Source organism: Polyodon spathula, chromosome 3 (assembly GCF_017654505.1).
Source record: "Polyodon spathula isolate WHYD16114869_AA chromosome 3, ASM1765450v1, whole genome shotgun sequence".
NCBI lineage: Eukaryota > Metazoa > Chordata > Actinopteri > Acipenseriformes > Polyodontidae > Polyodon > Polyodon spathula.
The window spans coordinates 96555080-96569149 of NC_054536.1; the positions used below are offsets into that span (position 1 = coordinate 96555080).

At 41.2% G+C, this 14070-nt stretch overlaps 1 protein-coding gene across 17 annotated transcripts in view; it reads right to left on the reverse strand.

Annotated features, from left to right (window-relative positions):
* Nucleotides 1-14070, reverse strand: part of LOC121313706 (focal adhesion kinase 1-like) — a 186153-nt gene that overhangs the window by 38927 nt on the left and 133156 nt on the right. For 13 of the 17 annotated variants that reach the window (XR_005950024.1, XR_005950025.1, XM_041246517.1 and 10 more), the window contains 8 exons: nt 13621-13641; nt 5347-5444; nt 5022-5106; nt 3936-4036; nt 3576-3691; nt 3362-3462; nt 2444-2533; nt 1867-2071 (listed from right to left, as the gene is read on the reverse strand). Coding sequence is in view for 15 of the 17 variants with exons in the window: in XM_041246517.1 (XP_041102451.1) it covers nt 1867-2071; nt 2444-2533; nt 3362-3462; nt 3576-3691; nt 3936-4036; nt 5022-5106; nt 5347-5444; nt 13621-13641 (817 nt within the window). In the remaining 2 variants the exon portion in view is untranslated. The remainder of the gene's footprint in view (nt 1-1866; nt 2072-2443; nt 2534-3361; nt 3463-3575; nt 3692-3935; nt 4037-5021; nt 5107-5346; nt 5445-13620; nt 13642-14070) is intronic. The other 4 variants (XM_041246515.1, XM_041246513.1, XM_041246516.1 and 1 more) reach the window with 1 other exon arrangement.

Sequence of the window (14070 nt, forward strand, 5' to 3'; positions counted from 1 at the left end):
TCCATCTGTGTGCAATAAAAGTGGTTCACATGATTTCAGATTAAATACACCTGTCACTGTAAGGTCCCACAGTTGGGTAGTGCATTCAAAGCAAAGACACTACCATGAAGACCAAGGAGCTTTCTAAACAACTACAGGATAAAGTTGTGGAAAGGCACTGATCAGGGGAGGGGTATAAAAAGATTTCAAAGGCATTGAATAGCCCTTGGAGCACAGTCAAGCTGGTCATTAAGAAGTGGAAGGTATACGGCACCACCCAGAATCTGCTTAGAGCAGGCCATCCTCCCAAACTGAGCAGCCGGGTAAGAAGGGCATTGGTCAGAGAAGCCACCAAGAGGCCATTGACAACTCTGAAAAACCTACAGCGGTCGATGGCTGAGATGGGAGAAACTGTCCATGTGTCAACAATAGCTGAGGTACTCCACAAATCTGGCCTGTATGGAAGAGTGGCAAGAAGGAAGCCATTTCTGAAAAAAAACATGTAAAATCCTGCTTGGAATTTGCAAAAAGGCATGTGGGAGACTTTGAAAAGATGTGGCAAAAGATTCTGTGGTCCAATTTGGCCTAAATGCAAAGTGTTATGTCTGGCATAAACCAAACACAGCACATCACCCAGGTAACACCATCCCTACTGTGACGCATGGTGGTGGCAGCATCATGCTATGGGGATGGTTTTCCTTGGTAGGAACTGGGAAGCTTGTTACTGTTGAGGGCAAAATGGATGGAGCTAAATACAGGCAAATCCTTGAGGAAAACCTGCTTCAGTCTGCAAAAGACCTAAGACTGGGACGGAGATTCATCTTTCCGGAGGACAATGACCCCAAGCACACAGCCAAAGCGACATTGGAGTGGCTTAAAAACAAGAAAGTGAATGTCCTAGAGTGGCCCAGTCAAATTCAATTGAGAATCTGGGGTAAGACTTGAGGATTGCTGTCCATCAACGATCCCCATCCAACTTGACAGAGCTTGAATAATTTTGCCAAGAAGAATGGGCAAATATTGCATGATCCAGATGTGCAAACCTGGAAGAGACTGACCCCAAAAGACACACAGCTGTAATTGCTACCAAATGTGGTTCTACCAAGTATTGACTCAGGGGGGTGAATATTTATCTAACCAAGACATTTCAGTTTTTTTATTTTTTATTAACTCTTGTTTCACAATAAAAATTATCTTGCACCTTCAATGTGTTGAGTTGGTTGTGTAAATCAAAGAAAAAAAAAAAAACATTTAAACGCATCAAGATTTCAGGTTGTAACAAAACAAACTGTGAAAACCTCCGGGGGGGGGGGGGGGGGGGGGGGGGGGCATACTTACTATAGGCACTGTAAATAGTACACTAGATCACGTTTTCACATGTTCTCTTCTGTGCTGTGGAACCCCCAAAGTGTAACAGCGACATCTACAGGGGAATATGGAGAATGCCCCTTCCACAGTGAGTAACTGATAACTTACTATGATCAAAGGATCCTTACCATCACAGCACAATCCACTCAAGAGCTAACAGAAACGGTGCATGTTGGAACCGCTGCATTAATGCAATTAGCATTCTGTTTTGTTATCAATCAGGGAGGGAAGAAAGTGTGATGGGGGGGGGGGGGGGGGGGGGGGGGGGGGGGGGGGGGGGGGGGGGGGGGGGGGGGGGGGGGGGGGGGGGGGGGGGGGGGGTTCTTGCAGAATTCTTCTGATTATTTTAGTCATTATGTTTTATGTCCTCTGGTACATCACCTTGTCAATTGCTATCTGGATATTTACAAAACCCACCACAGTTATCTGCCTGTTTATTAGACTGCCACAATAAAAGAAACAACAAGATGACAGATGCACAACGTTACACAAATGAAGTGTGGTCGGACTGAGCCTTACTTGAGCTGCGCTTTGAGTTCAGTGAAGCGGGGCCTCTTGCTGGGGTCGTAGGCCCAGCACTTGGTCATGAGGCTGTAGAGGGTGGGGGGGCAGTTGTGGGGCATGGCCAGGCGCTCTCCGTTCTCAATCCTTCCGATCACGTCATTGTTTTTCACACCCTGGAAGGGTTTCACTCCGTACATCAGGATCTCCCACATGCACACTCCTGCAATAAACAGAAGCAATGACTTCCACAACGTCTTTCTGGAAAGCGTGATGCAGTACTATCACCAATAAAGAATAAAAAGCAACACACTGGAGTTTAACACACATGTCTACACACACCTAACAATGGCTAGTGACTGTGAAGTTAACAAGTATGTTTAAAAATAAATAAATGCATAAAAAACCCTTTTCTTTCCAGAATAATGAAATTAAATAATGTAGGTGGCAGTGAAAAGATGCCACTCTATGAGCAGACCTGTGTGAAAGGGCTTCTACATGTCTGTTAAACTGAGAGTGCTCTTCTGGAGTGCTCACATTATTCACAGCTTGCTATGAGAGAAAGGATTTGTGTTGTTAAAACAGTTAAACTCACCAAACATCCACACGTCACTAGCTGAGGTAAAGCGTCTAAAGTTAATCGATTCTGGAGCCATCCACTTGATAGGAAGTTTCCCTTTGGAAGCTGAAAAGACAAATGATCTAAAAAGCTAATGCCTACCTAATTCCTACAGACATCTGCAACAACAGTATGGAGTGTGTGTGTGTATATACATACATACATACATACATACATACATATATATATATATATATATATATATATATATATATATATATATATATATATATATATACACACACATACACACACACATACATACATATATATATATATATATATATATATATATATACACATACACACACACACACACACACACACATACATTACATACATATATATATACATAAATATATATATATATGGGTGTGTGTGTGTGTGTATATGTATGTGTGTATATATATATATATATATATATATATATATATATATATATATTATATATATATATATATCTATAATATATATAATAATATATATATACACACACACACACATTTTGTGTATGTATGTATGTATGTATATATAGACACAGACACACACACGTGTGCTATTTAGGCAAGTTCTTCTCTATATTACACAGGCCTACATTTATTGATCAAACCACCAGATGGGGCTATGTGTTTAATTTCTTTAAATGTCTTTAAACTCAAGAGTGATTTCCATTATAACACAATGAAATCGCTGGTGTACTTTATTTTAAAACACGCAGATTTCTTATTTTGGAATGCGGCTCAATACAAAGGTAACCCTCTCTGTTCTAACCCAGCCTCCGGGATTAAGGTTTCAATTTTATGCCCCATTACATTTTTAAACTGTTAAATGAATGAAGAAATTAAAAGCAGCACACTAGGGGAAACCTGTACACTGCAAAAGGGTGACTTGTACCTTTGTAATAGGAGCTGTCTTCCATATACCTTGAGAGCCCGAAGTCTCCAAGCTTCACACAGTCTGTGGAAGACACCAGGACATTTCTAGCAGCAATATCCCTGAGCAGAAACACAAGCGAAAAGAAGTTTCACAGCCTGAAAAACACGCAGGGAGAAAAACCTTCAGAGTCCTGGTTGACAGCGGGGACTCAGTTTGTCTCTGCTTTTCTTACCTATGTACAAATCGTTTGCTTTCTAAGTAAGCGAGTGCTGTGCTGAGCTGATAGGAAAAGAGAATCAGGGAGGCCAAGTCCAGGTTGTACTTTCTTACTTGCAAAAAAGACCGCAGCTATCATCAAACAAAGAAAAACAAAGAGAATCCAGTCAAGAAACAGAAGCTGCAGCGATGCACACAAGACTGTCAATGTGGTGTCATCTAATACAGAAAATCAGATAATAACACTATTTTGTTAAACCCTATTCAGTTTGTTCTGAGAATAAGACGACTGAAATCAAATTGACTGAACCCTCCAGGGGTAAATGCGCTAAGCTACAGCGAGTACAGTAAAGAGAAAGCAATACAAACCCTTTACCTCTCCAAGTGTACAGAGCTCCATGATGATCCACACTGGGTTCTCTGTTATCACTCCAATCAGCTTGACTATGTGGGGATGATCAAACTGTCGCATAGTCACTGAGGAGACACACACAGAAACACCTCTTACAGAAGTACTGGCTCTCAGCTGATTCATTATTGGCAGTTTAATGAAGGAGCTGGCTCCAGGAATACAGCTTTCTATGATGATGACAGGACTTGCAGTCTTCTTCAGCTGTAAACCACAGCACTGCTTGTTCACATTGAAATACAAGGCCAGGGTTACAATACTAATAATAAGAGCTGGTGTATGATTTATATCTGCTCAGCAGCTAGTTCTGTGTTTGAAAGCTGCAGCATGGAGTTTCTCGAGTGTGTGGCTAGGGTTCAGAGCATTGTCTGTACGCTGTACAGACATTCAAAATGCTTCCTGCTTTCTTTATTTTTGTAAAGACTGACCAACCAGTCCCACCTTGTCTGCATATTTCCTGAACATAAAGGTACCTTTAAAACAGCAGAGAATGGACAGATAGGTCTCTTCCAGGATTAATAACACAAACAGACAGGCTGCCAAATAATATCATATATATTGTAGACAGCAGTATGTACTTATTGCAAAGGAAGTTCAAGAACCACAAAATGACAGTCTACACTTTCAAAAAAATGTCTTTGTTGGGTAAAGTGAAAAATGTCACATGCAGGCCACTATAGATAAGGTCAGGTTTGTCACTATATTAGTGAAAAGTACTTACAACCAGTTAGGATGCCTTTCTGCAAATTAGACTGGGAAAACCTGCTAATTATACTAGAGAGAAAGCATTTCAGAGCCCGTCTTAAAGCTAAACTTACAAATAATGAAAGGAACATACTCAATTAAGTGACGCATGTTTTGAATACAAGTATTCGTCAATGTCTTCAACGTTTTGTACACACACACTCATTCATCTGCAATATAAACAGAGGCTTAAATCTGGGGAACAGTACTCAATATGTGTTTGACAGCATGCCTGTATTGTATCTGTTGTGTTTCTGTTAGTACTTAAGCTTAGTTGCAATATGAATAGACACAGCAGTGGGTACTTACAGGCTTCCTGAAGGAACTTCTCCCGTACACTATCAGACGTGCAGTTCTTGCATGTTTTAATAGCCACTGACATAGAAGTGTCTTCCTATAGAAAAAATAAAATAAATATTGTAAAAAATTGAATTTCAAAGAAGAAATCAGCCCCAGATTATCATCAGAAATACAGCATCTGTGATTGCTATGCTGGTAGGGAGAAACAAGCAGGACAAGCACACATAAATGAAGAACTTAAAAGCAAACACAGTCTGTAAGACATTACACCAGATATAATCTATAGCAACCCAACAATAACAGGCAGACATTATTCCCACAAGTGTCTACTTACTGAACTCATATAGACGCCTTGGTGCACATCCCCAAACTGTCCCTCTCCGATACACCGGCCCAGCTCCATTCTCTCCCTCTGGATCTCATAGTCCCTGGCTGCAAGACCGAAAGATAGTGAGCTGCACAAAACTGTCCCAGCCAACATACTGACCATGCACACTGCCCTGAGACTGTATTAAAACATACTGACCATGCACACTGCCCTGAGACTGTATTAAAACATACTGACCAGGCACATTGCCCTGAGAGTGTATTAAAACATACTGACCAGGCACATTGCCCTGAGACTGCATTAAACATACTGACCATGCACACTGCCCAGAGACTGCATTAAACATACTGACCAGGCACACTGCCCTGAGACTGCATTAAACATACTGACCATGCACACTGCCATGAGACTGTATTAAAACATACTGACCAGGCACACTGCCCTGAGACTGCATTAAACATACTGACCATGCACACTGCCCTGAGACTGTATTAAACATACTGACCATGCACACTGTCCTGAGACAGTATTAAACTTACTGACCAGGCACACTGCCCTGAGACCGTATTAAAACATACTGACCATGCACACTGCCCTGAGACCGCATTAAACATACTGACCAGGCACACTGCCCTGAGACCGCATTAAACATACTGACCAGGCACACTGCCCTGAGACCGCATTAAACATACTGACCAGGCACACAGCCCTGAGACCGCATTAAACATACTGACCAGGCACACAGCCCTGAGACCGCATTAAACATACTGACCATGCACACTGCCCTGAGACCGCATTAAACATACTGACCAGGCACACTGCCCTGAGACCGCATTAAACATACTGACCATGCACACTGCCCTGAGACCGCATTAAACATACTGACCAGGCACACTGCCCTGAGACCGCATTAAACATACTGACCAGGCACACTGCCCTGAGACCGCATTAAACATACTGACCAGGCACACTGCCCTGAGACCGCATTAAACATACTGACCAGGCACACTGCCCTGAGACCGCATTAAACATACTGACCATGCACACTGCCCTGAGACCGCATTAAACATACTGACCAGGCACACTGCCCTGAGACCGCATTAAGTGTGCGTAAAGTGCCGCACGATCCTCGGTTTTGCATAAACTAGTAAGTATGCTAGAAATGGAGCTGGAAGAAGTGAGACAGCAACAGGATCTTGAGGAACTGGCACACCCACAATTCATGGAAGTCTGCATCACCCCTAACAGACTGAAAGCCACCAGGGAGATAGAAGGTCAGAACAGCTGTTTTCAGGTAGGCAGAAGCAGGGAAAAAAAGAAACTTCGTCAAACACAACCACCAGAAATCAAAACAACCAACAGATCTGAGTCACTTCAGAATTTTGATGAGCAGAACCAACAACAAGAAAATGAAAGGAACAACATCCAGGACCCTATTGACAGTGGTGACCAGACAGCAAAAAGAAGGGAGGTCATGATTGTTGGGGACTCCATATTGAGAAACACAGCAAGTTCAATTCGCAGTTTGGACCCCCTTACTACAACAGTGTGCTGCCTTCCGGGAGCCTCGGTCAAGCACATCACTGAAAACGTGGACAGGCTCCTAGAACGAACAGGAGACGACCCGGTAGTAGTCGTCCACATCGGTACAAACAACATTGGAAGAGACAGACCAAAATCCCTGCAAAACAAATTCAGAGAGCTAGGAAGGAAATTAAAAGAGAAAACCAAAACTGTGGTATTTTCTGGTATACTACCCGCACCTTGCAAAGGACCATATGGACAGCTGGAAATAATTAATCAAAACGCATGGCTGAAGACGTGGTGCACACGGGAAGGCTTCACCTATCTTGATCATTGGACCACATTCTACAACGAGGACTATCTGTATAGACGGGATGGACTGCATTTAAATAACAAGGGAACTAGTCTACTCGGAGAAAAGATCCTCGAGCAGGTTCGGAAGCATTTAAACTAGAAAGGAAGGGGGGAGAAATCAACAAAAAAACAGAAGGGAGACCGCATCAAAACAAGAACAACAACTCAGGTAAGACAACCATTAAATGTATTTATCTAAATGCTAGAAGTATCAGAAACAAAATTCTAGAACTTGAAGCTACTGCACTAACAGGTAACTATGATGTGATAGGTGTTACAGAAACGTGGTTATCTGAGAGTGATGGGGACGAATATAATATTTGTGGGTATACACTGTATAGGAAAGACAGGCAGGACAGAAGAGGAGGAGGGGTAGCGCTATACATAAGAAACAGTCTTGAAGCCCAGGTGTTAAACCTGGACAAAGAAAATAAAACCGAATCAATATGGGTCAGAATAACAGACAAAAATTCAAAAGGCATAATAATAGGAGCATGCTATAGACCGCCAGATTCAGACGGTGAGCACAATAATCTGTTATACAATGACATTAGAAATGTGTGTAGCAAAGGAGAAGCCATACTAATGGGGGATTTCAACTTCCCCCAAATAAAATGGGAAAACCCGGTGGGTAGCGCGAAGGATGAAATAGAAATGGTGGAAATGACAAATGACTGCTTCCTAACACAATTTGTGAAGGCACCCACTAGAGGGGAGGCATGCCTTGATTTAGTCTTTTCAAATAACGAAGATAGAATAACTAAAACAGAGGTCAGAGAACCACTGGCAAACTCAGACCACAACATGGTCTCATTTGAAGTGTTTTTTAAATCCCCAAAAGAAATGACTAAAGCTAAGGTTTACAATTTTAGAAAAGCAAACTATGAAGGTATGAAACAGAGACTAACAGAAGTAGATTGGAGTAAAATAGAGAAAACACCCACAGAAGAAGGATGGTTATTCTTCAAAAATGTAGTACTAGAGGCGCAAAACAATTATATCCCTAAAGTAGACAAATCTAAATGTAAAACTAAATTGCCAAAATGGTTTAATAGATCAATTAAAAAAAATATTCAGCGAAAAAAGGCACTTTACAGAGCATTAAAAAAGGACCAAAAAGAAAGTACGCAGAAAGAGTACACAGAACTGCAAACGCAAGTCAAAAAGGAAGTTAGAAAGGCCAAGAGAGAAATAGAAATAAACATTGCTAAGGGAGCTAAAACCAATTCCAAAATGTTTTTCCAATATTACAACAGCAAGAGAACATTCAAAGAGGAGATTAAATGTTTAAGAGATACAAATGGCAAAATCGTAGATGAAGAAAAAAAAATAGCAAATATATTAAATGATTACTTTTCACAAGTTTTTACAAAGGAAGATACTGACAACATGCCCCACATGTCATCCAGTTCCTATCCAGTTTTAAATAACTTTAGCATAACTGAGGCAGAAGTTTTAAAGGGACTAGGAGCTCTTAAAATAAACAAATCCCCTGGGCCGGATGAGATCCTCCCAATAGTACTCAAAGAAATGAAAGAAGTAATTTACAAACCGCTAACCAAGATCATGCAGCAGTCTCTTGACACAGGGGTGGTACCGACAGACTGGAAAATTGCAAACGTAATACCGATCCACAAAAAGGGAAACAAAACTGAACCAGGTAACTACAGACCAGTAAGCCTGACTTCTATTATATGCAAACTTATGGAAACTATAATAAGATCCAAAATGGAAAATTACCTATATGGTAACAGGGTACTGGGAGACAGTCAACATGGTTTTAGGAAAGGGAGATCGTGTCTAACTAACTTGCTTGATTTTTTTGAGGATGCAACATCGATAATGGATAATTGCAAAGCATATGACATGGTTTATTTAGATTTCCAGAAAGCTTTTGACAAAGTCCCGCACAAAAGATTAATTCTCAAACTGAACGCAGTTGGGATTCAAGGAAACACATGTACATGGATTAGGGAGTGGTTAACATGTAGAAAACAGAAAGTACTGATTAGAGGAAAAACCTCAGAATGGAGTGTGGTAACCAGCGGTGTACCACAGGGATCAGTATTAGGTCCTCTGCTATTCCTAATCTACATTAATGATTTAGATTCTGGTATAGTAAGCAAACTTGTTAAATTTGCAGACGACACAAAAGTAGGAGGAGTGGCAAACACTGTTGCAGCAGCAAAGGTCATTCAAAATGATCTAGACAAGATTCAGAACTGGGCAGACACATGGCAAATGACATTTAATAGAGAAAAGTGTAAGGTACTGCACGCAGGAAATAAAAATGTACATTATAAATATCATATGGGAGATATTGAAATTGGAGAAGGAATCTATGAAAAAGACCTAGGAGTTTTTGTTGACTCAGAAATGTCTTCATCTAGACAATGTGGGGAAGCTATAAAAAAGGCCAACAAGATGCTCGGATACATTGTGAAAAGTGTTGAATTTAAATCAAGGGAAGTAATGTTAAAACTGTACAATGCACTAGTAAGACCTCATCTTGAATATTGTGTTCAGTTCTGGTCACCTCGCTATAAAAAAGATATTGCTGCTCTAGAAAGAGTGCAAAGAAGAGCGACCAGAATTATTCCGGGCTTAAAAGGCATGTCATATGCAGACAGGCTAAAAGAATTGAATCTGTTCAGTCTTGAACAAAGAAGACTACGTGGCGACCTAATTCAAGCATTCAAAATTCTAAAAGGTATTGACAGTGTCGACCCAAGGGACTTTTTCAGCCTGAAAAAAGAAACAAGGACCAGGGGTCACAAATGGAGTTTAGAAAAAGGGGCATTCAGAACAGAAAATAGGAGACACTTTTTTACACAGAGAATTGTGAGGGTCTGGAATCAACTCCCCAGTAATGTTGTTGAAGCTGACACCCTGGGATCCTTCAAGAAGCTGCTTGATGAGATTTTGGGATCAATAAGCTACTAACAACCAAACGAGCAAGATGGGCCGAATGGCCTCCTCTCGTTTGTAAACTTTATGTTCTATGTTCTTCTTATGTTCTAAACATACTGACCATGCACACTGCCCTGAGACCGCATTAAACATACTGACCATGCACACTGCCCTGAGACCGCATTAAACATACTGACCAGGCACACTGCCCTGAGACCGCATTAAACATACTGACCATGCACACTGCCCTGAGACCGCATTAAACATACTGACCAGGCACACTGCCCTGAGACTGCATTAAACATACTGACCAGGCACACTGCCCTGAGACCGCATTAAACATACTGACCATGCACACTGCCCTGAGACCGCATTAAACATACTGACCAGGCACACTGCCCTGAGACCGCATTAAACATACTGACCAGGCACACTGCCCTGAGACCGCATTAAACATACTGACCATGCACACTGCCCTGAGACCGCATTAAACATACTGACCATGCACACTGCCCTGAGACCGCATTAAACATACTGACCATGCACACTGCCCTGAGACCGCATTAAACATACTGACCATGCACACTGCCCTGAGACTGTATTAAACATACTGACCATGCACACTGCCCTGAGACCGCATTAAACATACTGACCAGGCACACTGCCCTGAGACCGCATTAAACATACTGACCATGCACACTGCCCTGAGACCGCATTAAACATACTGACCAGGCACACTGCCCTGAGACCGCATTAAACATACTGACCATGCACACTGCCCTGAGACCGTATTAAACATACTGACCAGACACACTGCCCTGAGACCGCATTAAACATACTGGCCAGGCACACTGCCCTGAGACCGCATTAAACATACTGACCATGCACACTGCCCTGAGACCGCATTAAACATACTGACCAGGCACACTGCCCTGAGACCGCATTAAACATACTGACCATGCACACTGCCCTGAGACCGCATTAAACATACTGACCAGGCACACTGCCCTGAGACCGCATTAAACATGCTGACCATGCACACTGCCCTGAGACCGCATTAAACATACTGACCAGGCACACTGCCCTGAGACTGCATTAAACATACTGACCAGGCACACTGCCCTGAGACTGTATTAGAAACACCTCCACCTTTGCTTTGCAGTCCAGGACGGGACATGTTATTTGTCAAACTGGGAGTCTTCTGAAACATACTGACACAGGTCCAATGAAGCGTTGTATAAGCTATATCACCTCCCTGTGGAAACACACTAGTCTGTTTAATTTTCCATAAGGAAGGAACACTGTACATGTTTCCTTCACAGGTTGTATTTTGATGTATTATTATGATTAATGTTGCATTCAATAAAAAATAAAATAAATAAATTAAAACAATAATGAAAAGTCTGTACTGTGTAAGTGGTTGTGGGGAAAAGGAAACCAAGACCGAGTTTCCAACTAATGAAGGGACCTACCCACAACTGAAAGATGTCTGCTACACAAAACGAAAGCAGGTACAAGTTCCTTCCTTATGGAAAATTAAACAGACCATGTTTGTCACACAGACTAGTGTGTTTCCACAGGGAGGTGATATAGCTTACACAATGCTTCACTGGGCCTGCGCCGGTACATCTGACAGTACACAAGGAAGTAAAGTTTTTTGGCTCAGAGGAGATGCTTCAGAAGAATGATTTTGGACACTGGCAGCGCAGCATTATGCAAATGTTTGGACACACAGATTATTACACAATGACCAAATACATTCGGAACAGCAAGGTGGGATAGTTTATGTTTTATTTTTCATGTAGTGCTGATGTACCCTTTAAGGCTAATGGTAATTAGCCTAGACATCAAACAGACATGTCATTTCACTAATATCCAGAATCCCAAACATGATTTTAGCACAGTTTGCAGAGGCATTTCCATAAAATACTAAGATTGGTAGATCAGAACATTTGAAAAGAATGTAAATGTGTTGCAACCCATTTGCATCAGGCTTTTTTGTATAGAGACTGATTGCTCTGGAAATGTAAATATGTGGAACCCAAGAGAGCGATCTCCTCATGGGTTTAACTTCGCAGGGTTTTAACTGTGAATCTCAGAGACAATTGGATACAAAGGAACAAAAACCAGCATGCTGCCAGGAAAATGAGCAACATGCTGACCTCAGCCTGAGCCTGGGCATGTGTGCATGATTCACAGAGCTTTACACTCACAGGAGTTTTTTCAAAGTAAGTTTTTATGAATAGAATTCACGTTAATATTCATGAAAACATTCTACACTATTGTTGGCTTCTTTAAAAAATGCCCCGTAACAGTTCCATTAATCCCAACACTGCAGGAAAGGCAACACTAACCAACAAAATAACAGTATATGGTATCAAACTGATTTTTCCTAAAAAAAAACTTATGATTGTATTTTTTCTAGCACTCTCCAGGCATGCGCTGATGCTAAAACACAAATAGAGATGCAGCTGGAGGATACCACAGTACCACACAGCGTTAGGAGAGTCCCCCATCAGAAAAGACAAGAGGGCAAAAGCTAATACCAGAACACACATGTACACAGAGTGAACCTACAGCTCTGGCCAAAAGTTGTGCATCACCTAAAAATTTAGGACTGAGACAAAAAACTAATATTAACATAATTTATCTTTTAATTAACATCATGTAATCAAAGAAACTACAAAATGATATCGCAAAAGTCTACCAGAAGCCACAATAGTAGTATAGTATTTCATGTTGGATATTGAAATGTCACATCTTTGATTATATGGAAAACTACGACGCGGTGGTGTGTAACTCAATATGTTAACGTAGCATTATTCAGCAGGGTTCATTCGACTTTATGAAGCAACATTAGTTCATTCTACAGGGTGATGCAAAACATTTGTCTAGAGCTGAATTTGTAATTGCTGTTAAAAAAAAAGGGCTATGGTACACATTGGGCGTGGCTGATCATATCTGCTGAAGCAGGGATTAAAGGAATGCATCTCCCAGTTAATATTCAACACCCTTTCCAGTAACCAATTGTATTCCACTCTTCAGGGGATACTGTTAGTTACTGCTGTCAAAAGTGCAGTTCCTCTTCAAGCATTACTGAACATTACATGTTTACAACTACTATTGCTGTACGTCTTACGATTGTATGGATGTTTTTCCAACACAATCATGGCTGTTTCGACAGTTCCCTGCACACACCCTTACATTCTGCAACTGCTTCTTGCCATGAAAATGTCTTGATGTATCAATATGCACAACAAAGTGCAGCCAGTAACACAAGTTCCACAAAGATATCGTTTGTTAGATTTTAACCCTCTCAGCCTGGTGCAGCCAGCAACACAACCGCATGGGGGTGACTAGGATGATGAGCAAAAAAACCAAACAAAACCAAAATGTATGGATTAAATAATAAGTAGAACAGACAAAGGCACACTCCGTTCCACAGACAGCAAGCATAAACAGTGAACGCCAAGGAAAATGAGGACCCATTACCTTCTTCTAATCCATAGCTTTCTGCACAGCAGTTATTGGAGAAAGAAATCACAAAGCTGTCTTTTAGTAAACATCAGATTCTGGGTTACAACGACTGTACAAGATGTGCCTGGGTTAAGATACTCAGCACAGTGGAAAGACACTTGATACATTAGGCTTGTCTAAAATGGGATAATTAAGACTTAGTTAAATATGAGACAATATGTCTGGGGAGTAAGGCTTGATTTACAAAACAAATACCTTCAAATTAAACTGCAAATGTCCAATTTAATTTTTAGATACAAATTCCCAATTTGATTTGTAGAACATTGGTATCAGTAGTAGGGACAGAGTCTCAGACTGATTTCAACACTTCAGTCAGGTCCCTTGAAGGAAGTGGCGATGTTAAAATGGAAACCTCTTTAATAGGAATGCCAAGGAACCCTGTTATTAGTTCTTCTCACCAGAACT